The sequence below is a fragment of the Ahaetulla prasina genome, chromosome 8 (genome assembly GCF_028640845.1).
Source record: "Ahaetulla prasina isolate Xishuangbanna chromosome 8, ASM2864084v1, whole genome shotgun sequence".
In the NCBI taxonomy this organism is placed as follows: domain Eukaryota; kingdom Metazoa; phylum Chordata; class Lepidosauria; order Squamata; family Colubridae; genus Ahaetulla; species Ahaetulla prasina.
Genome location: NC_080546.1, coordinates 43,084,750 through 43,111,802, shown reverse-complemented (window position 1 = coordinate 43,111,802; position 27,053 = coordinate 43,084,750). Strand labels below are relative to the sequence as shown.

The 27,053-nt window shown below is 37.2% G+C and overlaps 1 protein-coding gene and 1 long non-coding RNA gene across 9 annotated transcripts in view; one reads left to right on the top strand and one right to left on the bottom strand.

Moving 5' to 3' along the window:
- The window catches only part of HSPA4L (heat shock protein family A (Hsp70) member 4 like), a 37,391-nt gene extending 13,030 nt beyond the window's left edge, over positions 1-24,361 (top strand). For both annotated transcript variants that reach the window (XM_058193628.1, XM_058193629.1), the window contains exons 10-19: positions 88-194; positions 2,573-2,706; positions 4,308-4,507; positions 8,410-8,508; positions 14,057-14,188; positions 14,383-14,508; positions 16,488-16,595; positions 18,702-18,821; positions 19,442-19,603; positions 20,408-24,361. In XM_058193628.1, coding sequence (XP_058049611.1) covers positions 88-194; positions 2,573-2,706; positions 4,308-4,507; positions 8,410-8,508; positions 14,057-14,188; positions 14,383-14,508; positions 16,488-16,595; positions 18,702-18,821; positions 19,442-19,603; positions 20,408-20,593 — 1,374 coding nt within the window. In that variant the 3' untranslated portion in view covers positions 20,594-24,361. The remainder of the gene's footprint in view (positions 1-87; positions 195-2,572; positions 2,707-4,307; positions 4,508-8,409; positions 8,509-14,056; positions 14,189-14,382; positions 14,509-16,487; positions 16,596-18,701; positions 18,822-19,441; positions 19,604-20,407) is intronic.
- Positions 1-26,996, bottom strand: part of LOC131203437 (uncharacterized) — a 40,446-nt gene extending 13,450 nt beyond the window's left edge. For 3 of the 7 annotated variants that reach the window (XR_009156377.1, XR_009156379.1, XR_009156375.1), the window contains exons 1-2: positions 26,590-26,996; positions 15,251-15,328 (exon numbers count right to left, since the gene is read on the bottom strand). This is a non-coding gene — a long non-coding RNA (uncharacterized LOC131203437). Of the gene's footprint in view, positions 1-14,377; positions 14,579-15,250; positions 15,329-26,589 lie in introns of those variants that run through there. The other 4 variants (XR_009156378.1, XR_009156380.1, XR_009156381.1 and 1 more) reach the window with 2 other exon arrangements.
- Between the last annotated feature and the right edge of the window lie 57 nt (positions 26,997-27,053).

Sequence of the window (27,053 nt, the reverse complement as noted above, 5' to 3'; positions counted from 1 at the left end):
ATTGTGAAGTTAAAATGTAGTTGACCTCATAAATAAAATAAATGTGTACCAGACACATGTCTGAGTGATACTCCATTTCTTTTCTAGTGTGCAATTCTGTCCCCAGCATTTAAAGTTCGTGAATTTTCCATCACAGATGTTGTTCCTTACTCAATTACTCTGAGGTGGCAATCATCTTATGAGGAAGGAACAGGGTAAGAGTTTTGAGATTTAAAAATATGAAAGAACTAAGTAGATAGTATATCTATAAACAAAAGTAGGTTAGATTTGCCATTTGTTAACTTTGTACAGGTATTTGGATGAATTATAAACAAGTTGACTGATTTAAACATGAAAAACTATTACATAATTTCTTTATCTTGTAAAGAAATACAATTCTTCATGTTTTTATTTTCCTTGTAGAGCAGTACCCCACAATCCTTTTACTATTCACATTATAGTGAGCATTCTTCTCAATTTCCTTTTAGTGAGCATTTCCAAAATTCATTTAGGCAAAGACAAGGCGTTCTCATATCATCTTTCCTATGAATATGACATTCATGCTCATTGAGGGAGGGATGAGAAGGCAATATAACTACTGAGCATTGGGATACAATAATTTTGAAGCTTAACATAACTCTGTTCTTCTAAATACTCAGATACTTACATGTGAAAAAGAAAGTACACCCTCTTTGACAAAGTTTTGTCAAAGGTATTACCTATCAGGACATAGTAAAAATCATCTGGTCCTTTCTAGTTCTTAAAGAGTACGTAATGCAAGCTCAGATGAACAACCACATATTACATATTACACCATATAATTTATTTTACAAAAAGAAAGCAAAAATGGAGAAGCCATGTGTGGAAAAACTTAAGTACACCTTAGGATTCAATAGCTTGTAGCAGCAATAACTTGAAAGTAATCGTTTTCTGTATGACTTTCTCAGTCTTTCACATAGTTGTGGAGGAATTTTGGTCCACTCTTCTTTACAACATAACTTCAGTTCAACAAGCTGAAATCATCACTTCTCTACCACTGTGCTTGATGGTTGATATGAGATGTGCCGATATGCTGTGTTTGGTTTTCATCAAACATGGCATTGTGCATTATGGCCAGACATCTCTTTAGGTCTCGTCTGTCCAAAGGACAACGTTTCAGAAGTTTTATAATCTGTTCAGAAGCAATTTTGCAAATATAAGCCATGCTGCCATTTTTTTAGAGAGAGGCTTTCTCCTGGCAATTCTTCCAAACAAACCATACTTTCTTAGTCCTTTTTTGAAATTGTATTGTCATTAATGTTTAATATGCTAACTGAGGCTTGTAGAGTCTGAGATGTAACTCTTAGATTTTTTGTAATTTTCTGAGCATTATACAGTCTTAACCTTGGGGTGAATTTGCTGGGATGTCTTGAATGCTTTCCACTTGTGAATAATCTTTTTATTATGACCTGATATGTAAAACCATAGAACTCAAAGAGGGTGTATTTTCCTTTTCATGTGACTGTACTTGATTCTGATTTTCTGCTGGGCTCGAGAGTCAACTCAGTGTTAAGTGCAATTTTTAAAAAAATCCCAAGGCACTTAATTACATTGGAAAGAGAAAGTCAGTTCCTTTGCCAAGTTTAAGGTCATGACAGTCTAATTAATTGTTTTTTTTAATGCCTTTGCTTCAAAAAAAATAAATAAAAAACCTTCCAGTACATTTATCTTGTACTTCAAAGTACCTTAGTCAATCTTACATGCTATGCATATTGGGAAAACAGATTGCTCTTCTGTCTCAAGCAACAGAATATCTTGACCTAATCCTGCTGATTTCATCTTTTCTGCTTCCATTCCCTTTCCTTCCTCTCCACTCAAGTAGTAAGGATTATTAACTATACTATTCTTCCATCAATACTTCCCCTCTTTCTCTCTGATTATTCTAGTAATGCAAGAGAACTAAGGGAACATATTGGGTTTATCCTCATGTCACACTAATTCTGCTATGTACTTTGCTATCCAGTTTACGTAGCCTCATTTGTCTTCAGTTCATTTTCAATGTACCTACAGAAGCAATTTAAAGTTAGATTTAACTTTCTGAATTTAAAGTAGGGTTTTTCTTAGGTTCTCTCTCTCCCCCCTCCCCCCTCCCTCCCCCCCTCTCTTTTCCCCCCTCATCATGTGTAAGTGCATGTATGTGTGCAGCGGGTGCACACTGCTTGTTAATTGCAAAGATTTGTAAGTGGAGGCCATTCTATGGTTAATTTTTAAATGAGTTCCTTTCAACTTCCTATAGTATTTGTCTAAGTATTGAGTTGTACATATCCTAGCTTGTTAACTTTAAAGAGGTTACAATGATAAAGTTCCATTAAATTAATATTGAATATTGTGTTATGTAACTTCCTCTCCAAATTATTACTTTTATGAAAATAAGATTTATAACGGATGGCTTATTATGAATTATTGATTATACACAATTATAATATGAAAGTAATCAATGGTTTTCAGTCTTTAATTCTCTGGCTTCAGATAATTAGTATCACAAGATACCTATTCTTTTCATTATTTGTAGTTCTTTTGGAGCTTAAATTATAAGCGCTCTTCTTTTCTATAGTGAATGTGAAGTCTTCAACAAAAATCATGCTTCTCCATTCTCAAAAGTTATTACTTTCCACAAAAAAGAGCCTTTTGAGCTGGAAGCATTTTATACACATCCTCATGATGTCCCTTATCCTGATACAAGAATAGGTAAATGTTTTTGTTACTTGCTGAGTACGACAACAAAAACCTTTTTAAAGATTTGCTTCAAATATTGCGGATCTTCACTTAATAGATTTATAAAATGTTTTGATTAGTAATGCCTTGTTTTCTGTGGACAATGCTCTTAGTTCTTTTGCTTTAATGTATTTTGTACTTTTCTGCATGTGTTGTTCATTAATAACTAGGGCTTGCTATCACCAAGTGGCACAATATCAAGTCACACCTTACAAACATTGCTTAGCAATATAAATTCCGGTCCCAATTACTATCATTAACTGAGGACTGCCTGTATTTGCTTTTACTTAGTAGTTGTTGATTGTAAGTGTACAAAATATTTTGGATTTGGGGCATCCTATTATCCTATTTTTATATGTGCCTCATCTCCCTTTTCTGGAAAAGATTATAGAGAGATAATAGGATGCTGTTTCATAGAGCACTGGAGGAAACTGATTATTTCTACTGTTTTCAATTACCTTATTTTTCAGAGTAGAAGATGCATCTTCCCTCCCCAAAAAAGAATGGTGAAAATCTGGGTGGATCTTATACTCCAAATGTAGCTCCGCCCAGCTTCTCAAACTGAGGTTTCAGAGGATGAAAAAAGTATCAGAAACAAAGCTTCAGAAAAGAAGCCCCCAAACAAAGCTTCAGAAAAAAGGTCCCCTAACAGAGCTTCAGAGGCTTTTTTTTCTGAAGCTCTGTTTCAGAGGCTTTCAGAGGCAGGAAAAAAAGCCAAAAAAAGCAAGGCACAGAGCTCACAACCAAGGAACCTGTTGCTAAAATTCATCTCTGGAACAGCTGATTGGGAATATTCCGGGCCAATCCACCTGCCAGTCAGCTTTTTTCTTATTTTCCTCCCCAAAAACTAAGGTGCATCATATACTCTGGTGCATCTTATACTCGGAAAAATAGGGTAGATTTTAGTGCTGGGCCTGGTACTGAGTTTGTAATATGTTCATCAAGGCTTTCTATCCACCAAATAAATATGGTTTTCTATTGTTCATTTCTATTTCTTCTTAATGGAAACAAATGTCTGACTGGCATTTATTTATTATTAAACTTCTGTGCCCCTCTCTTCTTCCCAAAGTGATTCTAGGCAGCTTACAGTTATTCAGCCATAGGTGTAGTAGCAGCCATTTGAGGAAGTTGTCCATCAAAGATCCATGCATACAGGTATCCTCACCTTACAACCATAATTGGGACCGGAATTTTGGTCATTAAATAGTGTGAATGTTAAGCAGGTCATCATGTGAGCAGAACTGATTTTTTACTGTTTTTATAGCTGTGATTAAACAAATCACTGCAGTCATTATGCAAATCATGTGATCATTAAGTGATTCTGGCTTCCCCAGTTGGCTTTGTTTCTCACAAGCTAGCTGGGAAGATTACAATTATGTGACTGCAAGATGCTGAACTGTTGTAAATGGAGCAGTTGCTGACTTGCAATCATGTGACTGGAGGTGAGGCCACAATCTGAGGCATCCATAACTTCAAACCATCATTAAAAACAATGTGATGTATAAGTTTATAAATGTTTTGTAATAGTTTTCTATAAGTAAGTGTAACTGGTGCCATATTGCTGTGTTCTTCAGGGCATTTTGTTATTCAAAATGTTGGTCCCCAAAACGATGGTGATAATTCAAAAGTTAAAGTTAAAGTGCGAGTTAATATCCATGGAATCTTCAGTGTGGCTAATGCATCTGTAGTAGAGAAGCAAAATTTGGACAATGAGCCTAATGATATTCCAATGGACACAGAATTGTCATGTAGGAATCAAAGCAAAGATGAACTGGTATGTAAAAACTATAAATAGGATTCTTAATTCTAAATAGTGATATGTACTGTGCTGACTAAATGCAGTGGGTTGGTTTTTTTACTTTTAATCTTTGTCATTAAGAATTTTTGTCTTGAAAATCCAGCTTGTTTCAGTAATTTAACTTTTTTCCCCAAACCTATGAGCAGCAGAAAATATGACTAACTTGAATATTGCTAGTGTAAATTTTAGTAATGATGTATATAAAGAGTTGAAAGGATAATAATGTAGCCATTTTAATTTTTAAGCCTTGGTTTCTCTCAAATATTTGCTATTTCCTGACACGATGAAGAGTATTGACACCTTTCATAAGTGAAGATGCAAGCTTTCTACTCTGAGGTTGAAGTGAAATATATAGCGTTCAGTAAAATAGCAAACATAGTCTAAATTTTTGATTCTTTTTGAGTATACAGTAGGATATAAAAGATGGTGATTGTAAAGATTTTCTAATAGCTTAACTAGTCATTAAAGTTGTCACATTCTGGGTGGTTTGAAGTAAAAAAAAACAAAACAAAAAAAAAACACCCTGATTCAAGGCATATAGGACTACTCATAAAGCACATGTTGGCAACTTTGTAAAAAGCAATGACTTTTCCTGGGTCACTCTTACTGTATCTTTTTTGTTGTATGCCCCTATAAAAATATAAATTATTTGGTACTTTGTAATTATAGCGAAAATGCTTCCACTTCAGATGATGGCTAGCAATTGAGCATAATAGTAGTGCTTCTGTACATTAGAAAATAAACTATTCAAAAATATTGGAGTAATTTTTTGACTTAAATCCTAGAAACATAATATATGGCTTGGGGAAGCCAGAGTGGGATAGAGTGCATCAAGTGCTTTTTGATTGACTGTTGTTGGGAAGGGCTGATTGCTTCTTATTGTTTTTATACTGTGTTTTTAATAGCAATTAGACTCTCTGAGTTGTTTATAATGTCAGCATATTGCCCCCAACAATCTAATTTTACTGACCTTGGAAGGATAGAAGGCTGAGTCAATCTCGAGCCCCAGCAGGATCAAACTCCAGACTGCTCAGTTGGCCTGCAATACTACATTCTAACCACTGCTTATTTTTGTAAGCCACCCAGAGTCACTGAGAGTGAATTGGGGGAGGGGGGGAATATAAATTTTCATAAATAAATAATGATCTTCTGCCTCAAGCTTGTGAATTCTTACAATAATGAGGTGTTAATTTGAGAGATTATTTTCAGCTTTCTATTGTTCTGCTTACTGTCATAGTTTCATTTAAGACATTACATTTCTTTTTCTAAGATTCTTTTCCAAAAAACTCCCGCCTTCATTATTTATAGAACATTTTAAAGTGTTTGTTGTAAATGCAATTACCGTATATACTCGAATATAAGCCGATCCGAGTATAAGCCGAGGTCCCCAATTTTACCCCAAAAACTGGGGTAAACTGGGGACTCGAGTATAAGCCGAGGGTGGGAAATGAGGCACCTACCGGTTGGGAAACCTCCTCCCTCAGCTGAGAAGGCTGGCGGCTCCCCGCCCGCCTCTCACTGCACCGCAGGCTTCAGTCCGTAAAATGTGAAAAAGAAAAAACTCGAGTATAAGCCGTATATACTCGAGTATAAGCCGAGGGGCTTAAAAAAAAAAAAACTTGAGTATAAGCCGTATAGACCCGAGTATAAGCCGAGGGGACGTTTTTCAGCACAAAAAATGTGCTGAAAAACTCGGCTTATACTCGAGTATATACGGTACATTTTGTTTGAAGAGGATTTTTTTTACTTTTAATATCTGATTAGTATTGTAATTAGTAATATGATTTCAGTAATGTATGATTAGAATTGTATTATTAAGTAATTAGACTGTATTTCATAGTCACAATTATTTATCAGTCATGAACACTTCCTTACAGTAACCATGTTGAAAGAACTGAATAATCTTTTATTAGGAAGAAGGCAGTAACAAACTATTCCAAAATTATTGCTAAAACAACTGCATGGATTTGTTCATGAGGTTGCCAGAAATTATGACTGACTCAAAGGCATATGCATTGCCCCCACAAAACACCCTGATTCAAGGCATATAGGACTACTCATAAAGCACATGTTGGCAACTTTGTAAAAAGCAATGACTTTTCCTGGGTCACTCTTACTGTATCTTTTTTGTTGTATGCCCCTATAAAAATATAAATTATTTGGTACTTTGTAATTATAGCAAAAATGCTTCCACTTCAGATGATGGCTAGCAATTGAGCATAATAGTAGTGCTTCTGTACATTAGAAAATAAACTATTCAAAAATATTGGAGTAATTTTTTGACTTAAATCCTAGAAACATAATATATGGCTTGGGGAAGCCAGAGTGGGATAGAGTGCATCAAGTGCTTTTTGATTGACTGTTGTTGGGAAGGGCTGATTGCTTCTTATTGTTTTTATACTGTGTTTTTAATAGCAATTAGACTCTCTGAGTTGTTTATAATGTCAGCATATTGCCCCCAACTATCTAATTTTACTGACCTTGGAAGGATAGAAGGCTGAGTCAATCTCGAGCCCCAGCAGGATCAAACTCCAGACTGCTCAGTTGGCCTGCAATACTACATTCTAACCACTGCTTATTTTTGTAAGCCACCCAGAGTCACTGAGAGTGAATTGGGGGAGGGGGGGAATATAAATTTTCATAAATAAATAAAGCCTCTTCAAGTAGCAGCTTGATCAGCTAATCATCAGCAAGTGTGACTGCTTCTATAAAAACCGAAGTTTTAGGAGTTTGTTGGTGTCCAGCATTGAGGTGTATGTTAACACAATGCCACAGAGGAAAAACATTAGCAATGAACTTAAGAGCAGCAATTGTTCTGCTTACTGTCATAGTTTCATTTAAGACATTACATTTCTTTTTCTAAGATTCTTTTCCAAAAAACTCCCGCCTTCATTATTTATAGAACATTTTAAAGTGTTTGTTGTAAATGCAATTACCGTATATACTCGACTATAAGCCGATCCGAGTATAAGCCGTGGTCCCCAATTTTACCCCAAAAACTGGGGTAAACTGGGACCCGAGTATAAGCCGAGGGTGGAAATGAGGCACCTACCGGTTGGGAAACCTCCTCCCTCAGCTGAGAAGGCTGGCGGCTCCCCGCCCGCCTCTCACTGCACCGCAGGCTTCAGTCCGTAAAATGTGAAAAAGAAAAAACTCGAGTATAAGCCGATCCGAGTATAAGCCGAGGCTTAAAAAAAAACTTGAGTATAAGCCGTATAGACCCGAGTATAAGCCGAGGACGTTTTCAGCACAAAAATGTGCTGAAAACTCGGCTTATACTCGAGTATATACGGTACATTTTGTTTGAAGAGGATTTTTTTTACTTTTAATATCTGATTAGTATTGTAATTAGTAATATGATTTCAGTAATGTATGATTAGAATTGTATTATTAAGTAATTAGACTGTATTTCATAGTCACAATTATTTATCAGTCATGAACACTTCCTTACAGTAACCATGTTGAAAGAACTGAATAATCTTTTATTAGGAAGAAGGCAGTAACAAACTATTCCAAAATTATTGCTAAAACAACTGCATGGATTTGTTCATGAGGTTGCCAGAAATTATGACTGACTCAAAGGCATATGCATTGCCCCCCCACAAAAAAACCCTCAATATCTTTTTCCCTAAAAACCATGGAGGTAGGGGAATGGTGTATCTCAAGAGTCCTTGAGATATACCATAAAGGAGATAGGTGGTTTCAAAATGTGATAAATAAAAAATAATAATAAAATTTAGTATCATTGCTTTTATTTGTATCATAAAATAATTTTTACTGGACTACCTTGTTGGATCGTGAAAAGCAACTGCTTGTTGACAAGAATAATAAAACTTTCTGTAAAGTCTAGTATGGAATTAAAAACTTCTATTTTACAGGCTAAAATGCAGATTGATCAAGATGATGGTAATCAAAAGAGCCAAATAGAACAAAGTCAAACAGATGAGGAAACTGATCATATAGGTACCGAAGGAAAAGTATGTATGAAATTATGATAAAATCAGATTCTAATGTTAGGACTGTCTATCTTTTGTTAGTGCTAGGAAATGTTAAAAAATACTCTGAGAATAGTGTGCCATGCTTTGACACATTGGAATTCTCTCTTATAGTCATGTCAAAAAGAAAGTACACTCCCTTTGAGTTCTACGGTTTGTACATATCAGAACATAGTAAAAATCATCTAGTACTTATCAGTTCTTAAAAGTAAATACAACCTCAGATGAAACAACAATACACATTACACCATGTCATCATTTATTTTATAAAAAGAAAGCCAAACTGGAGAAGTCTTGTGTGAAAGCCCTTACTGTTTCCATAAGGATTGTCCATAATGGTTCTCCTGGATGGACGGCTGTCGTTTGAAGACCATGTGGCGGCCGTCTCCAGGAGAGCTTTTTACCAGGTCCGCCTGGTTCGCCAGTTGCTCCCCTTTCTGGACCGGGATGCCTTATGCACGGTCACTCATGCTCGCCACTTCGCCTGGATTATTGCAATGCTCTACATGGGGCTCCCCCTGAAGTGCACTCGGAGACTTCAGCTAGTCCAGAATGCAGCTGCGCGGGTGATTGAGGGAGCCCCACGTTGCTCCCGGGTAACACCACTCCTGCGCAGTCTGCACTGGCTACCTGTGGTCTTTCGGGTGCGCTTCAAGGTTTTGGTTACCACCTTTAAAGCGCTCCATGGCTTAGGGCCCGGTACTTACGGGACCGCCTGCTGTTACCCTATGCCTCCCATCGACCCGCACGCTCCCACAGAGAGGGTCTCTCAGGGTGCCGCCCGCCAAGCAATGCCGGCTGGCGGCCCCAGGAAGGGCCTTCTGTTGGAGCACCTACCTCTGGAACGACCTTCCCGGTTTGCGCTAAATATCTGACCTTGGAAGGATAGAAGGCTGAGTCAATCTCGAGCCCCAGCAGGATCAAACTCCAGACTGCTCAGTTGGCCTGCAATACTACATTCTAACCACTGCTTATTTTTGTAAGCCACCCAGAGTCACTGAGAGTGAATTGGGGGAGGGGGGGAATATAAATTTTCATAAATAAATAATGATCTTCTGCCTCAAGCTTGTGAATTCTTCTATAAAAGCCGAAGTTTTAGGAGTTTGTTGGTGTCCAGCATTGAGGTGTATGTTAACACAATGCCACAGAGGAAAAACATTAGCAATGAACTTAAGAGCAGCAATTGTTGCTGCCTATCAGTTTGGGGAGGGTTATAAGACAATTTCCAAACAATTCAAAGCCAATCATTCTACAGTGAGGAAGATTATTCACAAGTGGTAAACATTCAAAATAGTTGCCAATCTTCCCAGTAGATATACCTGAAAATTCAGCCCAAGGTCAAACCATACAATGCTCAGAGAAATCAAAAAAGTCCAAGAGTTACATCTCAGACTCTACAGCAGGGAACCCCAACCTCTTGGCCATGGCCCACTAGTGGGCCGTGAGCTGTTTGCAATCAGACTGTGGAAATGGCGGGTGAGTGCGGTGCATTCCCACGTGTAAGCAGAGGGCAAGCATGTGTACGCGTGCTCTACTTGCATGAGTGGCGGGCATGCATACATGCCACTAGCACAAATGGCACTGCTTGTGCACGTTTGCCAGCCACTTGCACGGAACAATCCCCTTCCCCCACCGCTGGTCCAGAAAGCTGAACAGTTGGAGAACTCCGCTGTATAGGTGTCGTGTCCCACTCCTCCGCTGACGGCCGGGTCAGGGAAATCCGAATCAGGCTTGCCTCTGCAGCTCTGCCCAAAGTCCTAGCAAAGTCCTCAGAGCAGGCAGGAGACCAGAAAGTGACTTCAGCAAGATAAGTTCGACTTTGCCTGACTCAGAGACTGCCAGAAAGCAGATCCTTTATATAGGCCATGGGGTGTGGCTCCATGACTCAGCACTCATTAAGGCCTGCCCCTCCCTTCTGTTGCCTCCGCCTATCCAGTCTTCTGATGCGAGGGTCACTCCAATCAGCAGCTGTTGGAAATAAACCTTACTCAGGCTCACATGCTGTAGAGGAGGGGGAGGGGTCTAGCTGCTCTGTTTGCCTGGGCATGGAGCCAGGGCTGGGGCAGGGGTGCTCCTCCTCTGCAGCCTGCCTGGGCATGGAGCCAGGACTGGGGCCGGAGGCATACATTCCTCCGTGTTCGGGAGCAGATAAGAAGGCCCGGCTGCTCTGAGGCGGGCAAGACACAACAATAGTGCTCAGTTTGTATGTTAAATGTTAAAGTTAATGACAGTACAGTTAGAAAAAGAGAGTGAACAAGTATGGTTTGTTTGGAAGGGTTGCCAGGAAAGCCTTTTCTCTCTAAAAACATGGCAGCATGGTTTAGGTTTACAAGTTGCATCTGAACAAATCACAATACTACTGAAAAATTGTCCTTTGCACAGATGAGACTAAAGTGGAGATGTTTGGTCATAATGCACAATGCCACATTTGGCGAAAACCAAACGCAGCATATCAGCGCAAACATTTCACACCAATCATCAAGTACAGTGGTGGAGTAGTGATGATTTGGGCTTCTTTATAGCCATTAAACCTGGGCACCTTGTAGTCATCGAGTCAACTATGAACTCTGCATACCAAAATATCCTAGAGTCAAATGTGAGGCCATCTGTCTCGGCGGCGCCACGGCGCGGGTGGCCCGGGGAGGTCTAGCTGCTCCGTTTGCCTGGGCATGGAGCCAGGGCTGGGGCAGGGGTGCTCCTCCTCTGCAGCCTGCTTGGGCATGGAGCCAGGGCTGGGGCAGGGGTGCTCCTCCTCTGCAGCCTGCTTGGGCATGGAGCCAGGGCTGGGGCAGGGGTGCTCCTCCTCTGCAGCCTGCTTGGGCATGGAGCCAGGGCTGGGGCAGGGGTGCTCCTCCTCTGCAGCCTGCTTGGGCATGGAGCCAGGGCTGGGGCAGGGGTGCTCCTCCTCTGCAGCCTGCTTGGGCATGGAGCCAGGGCTGGGGCAGGGGTGCTCCTCCTCTGCAGCCTGCTTGGGCATGGAGCCAGGGCTGGGGCAGGGGTGCTCCTCCTCTGCAGCCTGCTTGGGCATGGAGCCAGGGCTGGGGCAGGGGTGCTCCTCCTCTGCAGCCTGCTTGGGCATGGAGCCAGGGCTGGGGCAGGGGTGCTCCTCCTCTGCAGCCTGCTTGGGCATGGAGCCAGGGCTGGGGCAGGGGTGCTCCTCCTCTGCAGCCTGCTTGGGCATGGAGCCAGGGCTGGGGCAGGGGTGCTCCTCCTCTGCAGCCTGCTTGGGCATGGAGCCAGGGCTGGGGCAGGGGTGCTCCTCCTCTGCAGCCTGCTTGGGCATGGAGCCAGGGCTGGGGCAGGGGTGCTCCTCCTCTGCAGCCTGCTTGGGCATGGAGCCAGGGCTGGGGCAGGGGTGCTCCTCCTCTGCAGCCTGCTTGGGCATGGAGCCAGGGCTGGGGCAGGGGTGCTCCTCCTCTGCAGCCTGCTTGGGCATGGAGCCAGGGCTGGGGCAGGGGTGCTCCTCCTCTGCAGCCTGCTTGGGCATGGAGCCAGGGCTGGGGCAGGGGTGCTCCTCCTCTGCAGCCTGCTTGGGCATGGAGCCAGGGCTGGGGCAGGGGTGCTCCTCCTCTGCAGCCTGCTTGGGCATGGAGCCAGGGCTGGGGCAGGGGTGCTCCTCCTCTGCAGCCTGCTTGGGCATGGAGCCAGGGCTGGGGCAGGGGTGCTCCTCCTCTGCAGCCTGCTTGGGCATGGAGCCAGGGCTGGGGCAGGGGTGCTCCTCCTCTGCAGCCTGCTTGGGCATGGAGCCAGGACTGGGCGGGTCAGGAAATCCGAATCAGGCTTGCCTCTGCAGCTCTGCCCAAAGTCCTAGCAAAGTCCTCAGAGCAGGCAGGAGACCAGAAAGTGACTTCAGCAAGATAAGTTCGACTTTGCCTGACTCAGAGACTGCCAGAAAGCAGATCCTTTATATAGGCCATGGGGTGTGGCTCCATGACTCAGCACTCATTAAGGCCTGCCCCTCCCTTCCTTCTGTTGCCTCCGCCTATCCAGTCTTCTGATGCGAGGGTCACTCCAATCAGCAGCTGTTGGAAATAAACCTTCCTCAGGCTCACATGCTGTGGAGGAGGGGGAGGGGTCTAGCTGCTCCGTTTGCCTGGGCATGGAGCCAGGGCTGGGGCCGGGGGGTGCTCCCTCCTCTGCAGCCTGCTTGGGCATGGAGCCAGGACTGGGAACGGGAGGCATACATTCCTCCGTGTTCGGGAGCAGATAAGAAGGCCCCGGCTGCTGTGAGAGCGGGCAAGACACAACAATAGTGCTCAGTTTGTATGTTAAATGTTAAAGTTCATGACAGTACAGTTAGAAAAAAACTGAACAAGTATGGTTTGTTTGGAAGGGTTGCCAGGAAAAAGCCTTTTCTCTCTAAAAAAACATGGCAGCATGGTTTAGGTTTACAAAGTTGCATCTGAACAAATCACAATACTACTGAAAAATTGTCCTTTGCACAGATGAGACTAAAGTGGAGATGTTTGGTCATAATGCACAATGCCACATTTGGCGAAAACCAAATGCAGCATATCAGCGCAAACATTTCACACCAATCATCAAGTACAGTGGTGGAGTGGTAATGATTTGGGCTTCTTTATAGCCATTAAACCTGGGCACCTTGTAGTCATCGAGTCAACTATGAACTCTGCATACCAAAATATCCTAGAGTCAAATGTGAGGCCATCTGTCTACCAGTTAAAGTTTGGCTGACATTAGGTCATGCAACAGAACAATGATCCCAAGCACAACAGCAAATCTACAACTGAATGACTGAAAAAAGAAAAGAATCAAGGAATTGCAAAGGCTTACCTTAAGTGAAATGCTGTGGCAGGACCGCAAGAAAGCTGTACATATACAAATATCCACAAAGCTTAATGAATTGAAGCAACATGGTAAAAAAGAATGGGCCAAAATTCCTCCACAACGTGACAAACTGATAAAAGTCATACAGAAAACTGTTATTTCAAGTTATTGCTATTAAAGGCGGTTCTATAAGCTATTGAATCATAAGGTGTATTTAGTTTTTCACACATGGCTTCTCCATTTGGCTTTCTTTTTGTAATGGTGTAATATGTCATGTATTATTCACCTATGATTGTATTTACTACTTTTGAAAACTGCTAAGGACCAGATGATTTTTATTATGTCCTGATATGTAAAACCATAAAACTCAGAAAGGGTATACTTTCCTTTTCATATGACTGTGAAGGGTTTATGTTTATGTAGAGGTAGGGTGGATGTTTGTTGTGTATAACCCTTGAAGAAACTGATGTGTGGACTGGTCTGACTGCTAGTCTAAACACTTCAAGGTGAATTTATTTTCAAGCAATGTTGGAAAATAGAATCAGTCTATTTTTCAAATCTTGTATTTTAAAATTCATAAGAAGTTAAAATGCAGAAATTGCAAGATAGTGGCTATTAAAATTTGCAGCATATTAGGATATTGCTTTATCTGCTAAATTTACATGTATAGTTTTTTTTATCAGATTTCTATCTTTATGTGCAATGGGAACAAAAGATGACAGTTTAATTTCTTATTCTGCAGACTGCTTCAGGAGACAAGATTGATGCAAATCAGTCAAGCAAAACAAAGATCAAGAGCATTGATCTACCCATCCATGTTAACTTATATAGACAGGTTGAACAGGATCTTATTAATTGCTACATTGAAAATGAGGTAAGCAACTGGAAACATCTTGAACCATAGACCTGAAATAATTACAATTGTATCAGTGCAAAAAAGAAAAAAATCACTCTAATTTTATTTGTAAATCCAGTGATTTGGGCTGAAAGAATATACAGTAGATGTATTTCAAGAAAAAAATCAACTGTGTTTTATATTTGTTATCTGAATTCTTTTATTTGCTGCAGCGGAAAATGATAATCCAAGACATTCTGGAGAAGGAGAAAAATGATGCGAAAAATGCTGTTGAAGAATATGTGTATGATTTGAGAGATAAACTTTGTGCCGTCTATGAAAAATTCATAACTGAAGATGTAAGAATTCTCATGAATCTATAACATGATGAAGTCCTTTAAAATAACATTAGTATTAAAATGGCTGCATCTGTAATAAAGCATTGCAATGAGTTGGTTCTAGTTATGTTTCTAATTATATTGTCAATAACCCTTTAAAATCAGTGGGATAAATTAAGATCAATTTGAGCTTCCATTGATTATAACTATTTTACTTTATAAATCAGTTCAAATGCTCCCAAGCTTTACTAATTTCCGCATAAGTTTACATAAATTTTTAACGATCTGTGAATTTTGAGATTTTTTTTCTTTCTTTTTCTTTTTTTTGGGGGGTAGGGAGGGAAGATTGTTAAATTTTTCCATTTTATTACTTAAAAGTTTCTAACTCCTTCAAGATTTTCTCCTCACTGACACATCAAGGCAGACTATGGATAAATCTCCATTAAACTAAAAATTACATGGAATGCTATTTAAGAAGGAAATAAAAATAAAATTACTGTTTTAATGATTAAAGTATATTCATTATACTTGGAGGCCTTCAGGAATGTTATTGCCTTTCTTACTACCAGGCATGGACCAGAAGCAAAGATCAAGCCTTCCTTGCTTGTCCTTTAGTAGCATTTTTCCATTGTATTAGGCCCGAATAATTTATTGAAATGTTCCATTCTAGTAGCAGGAGCATCAGCAGTAATCAAAAGAAGAAAAAGCAGGAGGGAACAAAAAGAAAACAGTAGTCCTTCTCATCATAGTTGAATTCACTCACCTGTACATGAATTACTGGTGGGATAGTAGGCAGAATTTCCTTTGGTTACAGGTCTTCATTCTCTTAGTAAATGCTGAACTTTTAAAAAAGAAAATATTCATATATGTAGGTGTTTTCAACCCTATACATTAAAATTATCTTTGCTCATTCAAGCATTCGAGCAAAGCTCCTTGTTTTAATTTCTGTTTAAATTTTTTAATTTCCATTTTCTTGGTGTTACAATATACCTACAAAAATACAAACATTGATATTACATTTATTAAAAACTCTTTCTGCACACTTTTGCAAGAAAAGTAGCATGTATACCCAATACAGACTTACCGTATTATATAAGATACTCCAGACTATAAGAGGCACCTACCCTTTTTCGGGAGGAAAACAAGAAAAAAAAATCTGCCTCTGCCTCCCAGCAATTTGCTTTCTTGCAGCAAACAGCAGAGGCCGAAAATGGCAATAAGCAATGGCAATCCCTGCAGCCTGAAACAGCTGGTGCTTGGAAGGCTGATCCAACCAACAATCAGCTGCTTGTGCTAATCAGGCTGTAGTGATACTGAAACCGGCTGTTTGCTGCAAGGAGGCAAATTGCTGGGAGGCAAGAGGCCAAAAGGTGGGGGGCAGCTGGTGGGCAGGGCTACATTTGGGTATAAACGCACCCAAATTTTCACCTCTTTTGGGGGGGGGAAATGTGTCTTACATTCTGAAAAATACGGTAAATACAGTAAATTCCAGAAGTATTGTCATTATTACATATAGAATTAAACCAATTAGATATTTCCCCGAGAAAAGCTTAAATGGAATTATAGTCTACCTGTGTTGCTGTTAAATTAACCATTAGATTTAGATCTAATTTATATTTATGTTAGATTTGACTAACTATTAACATTTACTACCAGGGTTGATGCAGAATGTGTGTAACTTAAAGCTAGATTATGGAATTCCTGAAATAATTAAAACCAAGAAACCTCTATTTATACTATATACTTCTAGTAAATGTATTATTTGCCTCCAAGTTAACTTTAAAATATTAAATAGCATGAAGCCCTATCTTTGACATTGCTGTTACAGTTATTTTTTCTTTATAAATGATGTAGAAGTAAGAGCTTACAAAATATGCTTTGGTTATAATCTTATTACTGTAACTCAGTGTAAGTAGAGAAATACTGGAGAACTATTTTTTCACTAGTTTAAAATGATAAAAATCAATGGCATATTATATGCTGTACTATTTTCCCTCTAGGATTCAAGAAGAATAACATTAATGTTAGAGGATGTAGAAAATTGGCTTTATGAAGATGGAGAGGACCAACCAAAACATGTATACGTGGAAAAACTTCAGGAAATGAAAGTAAGCTTTCCATTGTCCCCAAGATGAAAAAGCACCTTTGGGACAACTATGATCTTGATGACTGAGAATCTCCATAGACATTAAGCTTTCCATTGCTAGAAATAAAGGGCCTGAATTTGTTCTCTGTAGTGTCCTTAATTGTAATCTCTATTTATATCTCTAGAAATTTGATACTGTACTTTTTAAGTTACTGGAATATCAGAGACTGAAATAAAATCATATAAATTAGGTGAAATAGCAGTGGGTTATCTGACTTCAGGATGTCTTGAGAATTGCTACCAGACTTTCCTGTTGATTTCCATGACTAAAATGAGTTTTTTATCTGTTATGCTTTATATCTTTCTCCACATTTTGTTTCTACCACGGCATCACTTCCTAATGGATTCCTTTGAGTTTTTAAAACTTTTCACTTCTGCTTTGAAGAATCCCAACAATTCTAACAACTTTTTAAAAATTTCCCCTTTTTATTCCATTTACCCTTCCTTTGTATATTTGTTTGCCATTTGGCTTTCGTTCAGTTTCACTATATGGAACTGCCACCTCAATATATTTCTTCAATTATGATCACTCACATTTGAACTTAATCCACATTAATTATCAAGCCTCTGTTTTTATCATAACACAAACATTTTGAAGTTACTTGCATTTCCATCTATCAAAGAGGACATTAATATTTTTTCTTCCAACAAATATTAATTTCTCAAAACAAACCCATAGTTTTGCAGACTGCACTTGTATAAGGAACAGTAACAGTTCTTCCAATCATTGGGTTCTTCATGCAGGTTTAAGCAGGTCATATAGCTATTCAATAAGCTTAGTATATTGCTATGACATTTGTTCAATTACATCATCAAGATTGTAACCTTATCATTTTCAGCATTCCAATTGGGGGGGGGAGAGAGAGAGAGAGAGAGAGAGACTGAGACTGATTCATCAATCAATTCACTCCTATATTATAAACAAGATATTGTAAAATATCACAGAATCTCTGTCATTTAACACATTACTGCATTCGTTGTTTAGTAAAAAATGTATTTTACAAAACAGATCACACATTTATGACTGTCATTCCTTGACATCTGGAATAATACTTTTCTATCTTTTTAATTAATTATTTCTGACACACACACACAGACACTCATGCTCAACTCAATCACAGTTCCTTATAAAGTCAAATTCCAAAGCTTTGGTACATAATTCAAGATTACATTAACATGTAAAGTATTAAAGCTATTTTAAATAGTAAAGATTTTCCCATAAATCTGTTCACAGTTCCAAAAAGATGTCAAATGATTACATATGGATAGGGGGCAATTTTTTTATACCTCCAACACAAAAAAATTGATGTCCATCCTTTCAAATACATTCTTTTAAGAGTTCTGTACACCTTAAATACATTTTTGATGGATCAATCTTAATCTCAAGCCTACAGATACAATTTTAACATTCTAAGAACATGAAGCTGCCGATGTAATTTTATCAGAAATTCGAGTTCTATAGACCATGTTTAAAATAGAGATGTCTACTTTAAAAATATTGAGCTTGTGACAGAGATATTTTATAGGTTTTATTCTGTAATGGATCCATCAAGTAAAGTATTTTTGAGCTTTGGCTCCCTCAAAAATACTTTACTTGATGGATCCATTATCATGATCCCATTTTACAGTCTGCTTGAGCGTTAGATTTCTTTCCAAGCCTCAGATACTTTTTAGATCTTTTATCATGCTCATTTCACTTGTATCTTGTGTCCAATCACACTTGGCCAATAAAATTCTATTCTATTCTATTCTATTCTATCTTGCCTTTCTACCAGGGGATTAGAATGGCAGCTATTCCAAACTATAGTCGATAGTGGAATATGTGAGAGAAAAGCATTGAATTTCCTGCTTTAAGCAGGAAATCAACTACCTATTCTAGAATTCCCACACAATTAAGATATAGGCTTGTTGGCTGTCATATGTGATCTATTTTCTTGGTTTATTTCATATGGTGATTAGTCATTTATAAGTAGTTCTGATCAATTATTAAAAAGATTTTCTTCATCTTCATTTATATTTTTTCTACATTTTAATGAGTACTTCTACAATATTTTTTCTATATTTCTAGAAATTTGGTGGCCCTATTCATGATAGATATAAGGAATACGAAGAAAGACCAAAAGCTTTATTTGATTTAGAAAATAAACTCCAGACGCTTATGAAAGCTCTAGAAGAATACGAAAAAAAGGTAGGGCAGTGTATCTGTTTTTAATAATAATTGTTCATAAATAATCTACATTATTTTTTTTTTTTTTTTATTTTTTTTTTTACATTTATACCCCGCCCTTCTCCGAAGACTCAGGGCGGCTTACAATGTATAGGGCAATAGTCTCATTCTATTTGTATATATTTACAAAGTCAACTTATTGCCCCCCCAACAATCTGGGTCCTCATTTTACCTACCTTATAAAGGATGGAAGGCTGAGTCAACCTTGGGCCGGGCTCGAACCTGCAGTAATTGCAGGCTTTGTGTTCTTAATAACAGGCCTTACCAGGCAGAGCTAAACCGGCCCTTTCAATATGGACATTTTCAATAAATGTATATAAAATTGAAATTTAATTTTCAAAATTAGATATGTAAGATAATTTGGGCTTGTGATACCAATACTCTAGCTCTACTTGGAACAGGAATTTCTAAAGCCAAACAATAAGTAAGGCTGTATTTTCAAATTCTTTTAAATAGATAATTATCTGGCTTTAACAAATGTTTTCGTTCAAGTAACAAATTATTATGAAATCAACTCTTGTATGATCCATTATGGGATAAACCTATTATTTGTTGAATATTTTTAAATATTCTCTCTGTAGGATAAAAAATATGATCACATTGATCCTGTTGATATGGAAAAGGTTGAAAAATATGCCAGTGAAACTATGAACTGGTTGAGCTCAAAGATGCATATACAGCACAGACTGAATTTGACACAGGATCCTATTATTAAGGTGGCAGAAATAAAAGCAAAATCTAAGGTAAATTAACTTTGGGACTGAATTATTCTAATGGAAAAATAGGATGAATTAGCCTAAGAATAGCTTAGTATTTCAAATGATATCAGGACAGAAATATATTTTTATATGTTTAACAAATAGATATTTCTTAAATTTCCATAGAAATGCATATGGCATAGGTCAATCTGCTATACCTGTTCATATGTAAACAAGGTTCTCTAGGTGATGATGAAGTTGTCCTGCCTTTTTATGTAGGCCATGAATGTACCTTATTCTCCTGCCTCCCATTTTCCCCCACAACAAACCTATGAGGTGGGTTGGGCTGAGAGACTGTTCCAAATTATCCAGCTGGCTTGCATGCCTAAGGGAGGCCTAGAATTTAGACTATCCTGATTTGTAGGCCAGCACTTTAACCCCTATCCCAAACTAGTTCACAAATGTTAAATTCGGATGTTAGCATACCAAGTTTATTTAAATCAGGAGAATATGGTTTGATCACGGGTTTTTTTATTCCATTGATGGAAGAGGTTTCTATTATTAATCTATTAAAGCTAAAATTGTGCATCTAATATATGTGCTTTTGTTGCTGGGAGAAAAAAAAGTAAAAGAAAACCCTCTATTTTCAAAATTTAAGAACATGTAATTACGTAGTAGTTATTTAGTATTACAGACTACTCATGTTGACATATGCTATTGTGTTAATATTCTAATTATGGGCAATTTTAAAAATTTACTGCTAAGCTTATTTCCTGTATTTTACATGGTAATAAATTTCATAGGCCATTATGTTATTTGCATGGTAATTATAATTATTTTTCTTAATAGGAACTGGACAATTTATGTAATCCAATTATTTACAAACCTAAGTCCAAAGCAGAACCACTGTCTAAAGATCAAGGAAAAACTAATAGTGAACAAAACAGGCCAATGAATGGACAAAGCAGCTCTGATACTAAATTAGACGATAGTTGCCAGCAGCCTAAATCATCTGAAGAAATGGACATGGACTAAGTTTTACAATTCTTTGAGTTCATTAAAAACAGTGCAAGTAATCAGAGGGTCCTTTTTTTCTTAATTCACACTACATATGTTGAGTTATTTAGAAAACTTTCTGTCCTTTATTCTTTTCACTAGGTTTGAAACTGTTTTTCTATTGAGTACATTCTTATTGTTCATTCCATTAAGCTTATTGTGAAGCTTTAGTTGAATGTAGATTGTAATCAGTTTAAGCTTTTATGATATATTTTATATCAAAGAAGCAGAATTGATACATAAATGATAACAATCTACCTTATTCAAAGCTTGTATTGTAAGCCACTGCTCCTTTATTCATGACAGACCACTGTATTGCACTTTCGATGCTGAAGTGTAGATTTTTGCATCTTTATTTTAGAAAATATTCAGTTTGACATGGCTTGAACATTGCCACCAGAAGCACTGATCTTTTTTTAAATTGTTGTATTGTTCTAATATAAATATTAAAATAGAGCTTAGTTGGCAAACTAGTTCATCTTGTTGATGTACCACAAAAACCTGTAAGAATTTTGTTGATCAATATCCAAAGCTTAAAAGGACCTTACACCAGCAGCATTCTTTGTCAGCAAACTAGTAACAAGATTTAAAATAAAACTTGTGGTCCCCGTGTTCACACGGTCCTGTATCATATTTTGTGTCGATGCCGAGACGCTCTTAAAGTTGTAATAGTATGGAATTGGAAGACTGTAACGAGAGAGACACATGCTTTCATTTCTCTTAAATACCTCTGACCTAACTGGCTTGGGTTTATTTAGAATGCTGCCTTTGACTGTTTTTACAAAATGCCCTCCTTGGAATTAAACGTAAAAAATACACACATAATATAGTGTCATCAATTAATATTACTTATACAATTCCTTATTTTTGTTTTACTTGGCAAAAATAATATTCTTACTTTAGAGATTGTGCTTACAGAAAGTTCATGTAATCGTTTTTGGTAATTGTCCCAAGCATTTGCAGAATAACATTTAATATATCTTTAACAAATAGATAAAAAGAAGTTACTTGTTATTTAAGCTTAATATCAGTACAGATGAATCTAAAAAATAATCTTAAAACATGCTAACACCACCTAGCAATCACAATTTTTTAATCAAAGTAATCATGTGGAGACTGAGAATCGTACATTGCTCATTCCAATTTTTGGGTGAAAAATTATAACATAAAATGTATATATGCTTTTGCAAAAATCTTGTAAATCAGATTTCTGTTCTTTTTATTCCAGATATAAGTTGATTTGCTAAGTTATTAAATTTTAGATTTAACTGACTAGATCCTAAAGAAGAAATCAATTTTGTGCTGCTGCTGCCAACAACAACAACAAAAGGTTTGTTCTTCAGCAACCAGACACATTATTTTGACCTAAAGAGGAATTACTGGTATATGTTCTTTTTCTGAGTATAGCATGTGTTTTATCATATCATATTCATATTAGTATAGTATGGTAGACACTGCTTTCCCATCTGTCCTAATCGATTGAAAGAAGAGTAACATAAAAACATTTGTCAGCTACTCTTCAGTCAGCCTATCATGCCCGCCAGTGGATTATAACCAAATTGCTTTGGAATGTAGCATAAATAACTGAGGATAGTTTACTAAGGAGAACCCACTACATAACGCATTAAGCACATTTATATTATTTTGGCTTATATTTCTACTGTTTATGCAATCAATTTTTCACAAGCAGTATTTATAGAAGCATTTTCAGGTATATAGTCTTTACCTATGTAAACCTGTGGTAAATTTTGAATATATGTTTATGTTATTGTATATTAATTCAGTGTATGGTACAATAACAGGTCTACACTTTATGATTTATTTTAAACTTTCTGGTTTAGGGTATGATGCATCTGTATTTTATTCTTTTTATTCTTTTATTCTTCCCACTATTATTTTTTATTCTTTTATTCTTCCCACTATTAGCTATCTTTTAGTTGATGGTTTTTGATGGATTATGAAAGGGAAAGAAGTATGTCACCTTTCTGTTTAAGTACTTGACATTAGACTGGAGAATTAATTTAAAGTGCAGTATAAAAATATATGATGGGATATTAATACAAAAAAACACAATAGTATATAAAAAATGTGCAGAACATTCTATATTGAAAAATTGTCCACTTATGAGCATGGTACATATATAAGAAAAAATGACTCAAATACTAATTTAAAGAGTAAATAAAGGAAAATAAATTTGAAAAAGTTTGTGAAATACAAAAGAATATCTAACCTGTAATGATACAAGCTTTTTATGGGATGGAATCCTTTTCATTAGTTGCATGAAGTGCTAGCCTTACAAGGATATATATGATATAAACAGAGACATATAAAATGAAGTTAAATAGTAATGACATGCTATTTGTTGCAGTCTATGGCACTTCCAGTGTATGAAAAATAGTTGCCCTTACATTAATAGATGCTAATGAAAAATGCTTATAAGTGTAAGGAAATCCTAAAGGAAAATTTCTTGCAAGTGCTTTGCAGTTTCATATGGGTTGTTTCCCCACCACGTTTCGAAAACTGGTTTTTTTGTCCTACACTATGTTAAAACTTAACAAAGATAAGTTTGTTAACAATTATTTATTAAGGGATAACTATTCTGAATACACATTCTTAGCCCGGAACAAAACTATCTTGTGAAACCTTATTAGATTCTATCTACTATTACATAAGAATTCCAGGAGATGCTAAACCTGCCAATGATTGGCTAATGTTTCATCTGTGGAATTAATTCTACTCTTTTCTCAGTCCTGATATTGGTATATATGAACATGGGCAATTTAGTTTTACAAAAAAAGTCTTGATACTACCTGGTTTTATTCCCATGTGATCAGTTGTCTTACAATAGAAAATTGATTAATAAACTTAATTACATTAGCTAATTTTGATCAGCTCCTACTGTTTAGCTGTTTATAGACATCCCTAACTTCTTCCCATTTCCTTCACATAGCATCAAATTATATTTAATGCCTTGTTTACCTAATAATAGTAATACACTAATTTCTCTCTAAAATAATTTCTTGGAAAATACAATCCATTTTAATAAACTTTTCAAACTATCCTCAAACTAAATTAGACTAAAACTCAAAATATTTTTGTGAAAATATAATGAAGTTAGTTTGTAGGGAAAGAGAGAAGCATGAATGGCCAGGGTTCCTAGAAGACAATTAGAAACTTGATTTTTTTCTCTCTTGTACACAACCAAAACATTATACGTGCCTTAAAGGTTCTTTTATTGTCAGACTTAATAAGGAAAATTTTTACAGAGCAGCTTGGATGAACTGGATCCTCAGCTGAACTACAGAAGGTGATTTCATACTAAGTGTATACCCATTTCATGATGTGCTGTTTTTTAAAACTATGATCTAAATGGACATATTTCTGATGGTACTGAACACAGATACCGGGGGGGGGGGCACTTAAACACACTCAATTTGAAAGAAACACTTCAGTATTAGCAAGAAGCTGAACTGAAGTCACCTGCCATTGTGAATTTGATTAGTTCAACAAATTTTTGTATTATGTAGCAAATATATTCTTCTATAAACATTGCCCAGTGGGACAGAGGAATGTTCTCAACTTGCATAAATCTATAGCAGTGTTACAAAATGTTTCCTATATATGTGAACAGATAGAATCTTTCATAGTGACATGCACAAATTGACAAATATGTCAATTGACTTCTAAGTAGCAATATAAATTGCTAGAGATTGTATGTAATATATTTTTAATAAATATTTAAATTTACTTCTTAAAGCTCAGCGTAATTGTTACATAAGACTTCTTTATTGCTTTTGGTTTCACTGTTCTACAATTATGATTTATTCTCAATTGTATATCTGTGATGGGAGTAAATAGTAAGTAGAAGAGAGAGAAAATTTATAAACCTTACATAAACCTGAATGTTTTGATCTGAAGTATAAAAGGTGGTCTGCTTTAAAAACAGATACTTTAAGTCATGATAGAATAAAATAGTAGAGAATAGATCCAAATTAAATTTCAGTTGCCACTATATGTTGGAAAACCATAAGTTTGAGTATATCTTATTCAAGAACAATGATGAGCTATTTAGATTTTCTTTATAAGCTGTAGAATGTTTCATCACACTGCAAGATTCAAATCATACCATTTATCTTGGTAACTTTTATCCTTTAGAACAGAATGACGAGAACTTCCAATTCCAATAAGAAACGGTATAACATGCAACAGCTATGCCATTAAAAATAAAGCACAAATGTAGGTTAAATTACTGCAGAACAGTAATTAATTGCAACGTGTGTAGCAGCATAAGCCGCCCTGAGTCTTCGGAGAAGGGCGGGATATAAATTCAAATTAAATAAATAAATAAATATAGCTAATCTTGAAAGTGAATCAAGATGGCCAGACAGGACTGATTTTCAATAGGGCGATCTATAAGGGAATCTACATCTAATACTTTCCTATGAGTGCTAAGAAAACTGCATGGCTCAAGCTGCAAAGTCCTACCCTTATGTTAGGATTTTAGTTTTCTTGCAGACAGTTCATTACCAATCTAAGTAACATTAACAGTACTTTGGCACAAAGAAGTGGATTTGCTAGCTTTTTATGTATTGCAGCTTGTCCTACTTGTCTTGATAGTTTGCGTTTGTGATTGGCCTACCTGGCTTGGTTGGCTATATTGTTTTATCTTACATTATTCCTATTTCTTGATTCCCATCTCCACCCCTTACACCAGAAAACCCTACTCCCCTGTGTCAAAGTACTGACGATACTAATTTAATAGTGAAATGTTTCCAAAAAGAAATCCAATCTTGGCAAACACCAAGATTCCACTATTTCAACTCTGATGTATAGCCATGCATTCACTACTAACTATAACTTTGCCTATATTATATTATTCTGAAGGCTTCATTTACTTGTTAATTGATTCAAAGCTGTTTTACTAGATTAGCGGTATTTTTAAAAACTCTTAATTGTTGATAGGATTCACACAGCACACTGCTTCGTTTAAAGGTTTATGGTTTATGCTGCAACTCACTGAGTTAATCCATGTCAAGATATGTCACAATGGCCAAATTCACCCAATGCAGTAAGAAAAAAATCAATTCACAGAATAGTTTAATGTAACATATGATCCAATCATAATAATACTCAGTATGTGAATCCACTATTGAGCCCTGGTGTAAGGCAAAGCTTACAGGAGAACAACGCTGGCTCCCTGGGCTAAGAAACTAAGATGCCTCCTAGAGTCAGACAGAAATGGACAGAGAAAACCTTTATCTTCACACTTCTCACATATACAAGCACCACCTTTTTCTTGAACTGGCTCCAAGAACACTTCTGCAGCAATTGCACATAAGTTACAGAAATCCAGCTATCCATTACACTGATCACTATCTACGGGTCATTAGGTTGACAATCCATAAGAAGTAATTGGCAAAAAATGGATTGGATACAAGCACCGGAGTCTTACATGCCTCATCCACATTCTCTATTGCAAGTGAGGTTTTTTTTAGCAATTGGTTATGCTTGAATTTTAGCCAAGAAAATTACTCTTCGCTGTTTTTACAAGGGTTGCACAGAGAACATGTAAGTCCTCTCCATAGCATAGCTCCTATTTCAGATTCATGTCAGCCATCCTGTTGTGGCAGCATTATATATACTGACATTTTTCTCCCAACTCCAAGATATTATAGCAAAGTGGCTGTGCGGATAAACTCAGAATATGGTATGGCTTAATGTGTTATGCAAAGCCAGTCAATTGTACCTTTTGTTAAAAAAACCAGTCAAGCAAACACTGGAATAGCAGGCTATAAGAGCCAGGTTGGAGTCAGATATTCCAATTAATAATTGTTGACAAAGCTACAGTGTCTGGAACACTAAATTCTCCAATTTTATCCTTATAACACAGCTGAGATAGATTAATCTTAGATTGGATGGGATCAATAGAAAAAGTAAAAATTCCTGGATTAGCGTATTTATATAGTTCAACGTACCTTGACTTGACACAAGTTTGTAGATTGAAGATAAATGAATAGGGGAAGCACAGAAACAATGAAAGAAGCCTTCAATATATGCCTATAGGTTTCCTTCCCGTATTTGGACGGCCCCTGCACGAAATAACTAAATAGCCAGCTAACATATTTTGGCTGCGTTTTCTCAGCACACAGAAGCACAAACTCATTACTTTTTAGTCGCAAACAATTCCATTCTCAGCCAGCAATTCCTTTCTTAGCTTATGGTTTAGCGCGTTGGGTAAACCTAATAAATTGGGATCACTGCGTAAACTAGGAGTAGATGTGTTGTATGAATATAGCCCTTTCATTTATAAAATAATTAGCTCGCCTAGCTATAAAATCTTCCACCCGCTACAGCAAAAACAACCACCCCTCCTGCGCATGCGCTTTTGTATCCCTTTCTCGACGAGCATAAACAGTCCAGGGCGCACGCGCTCCTCTCA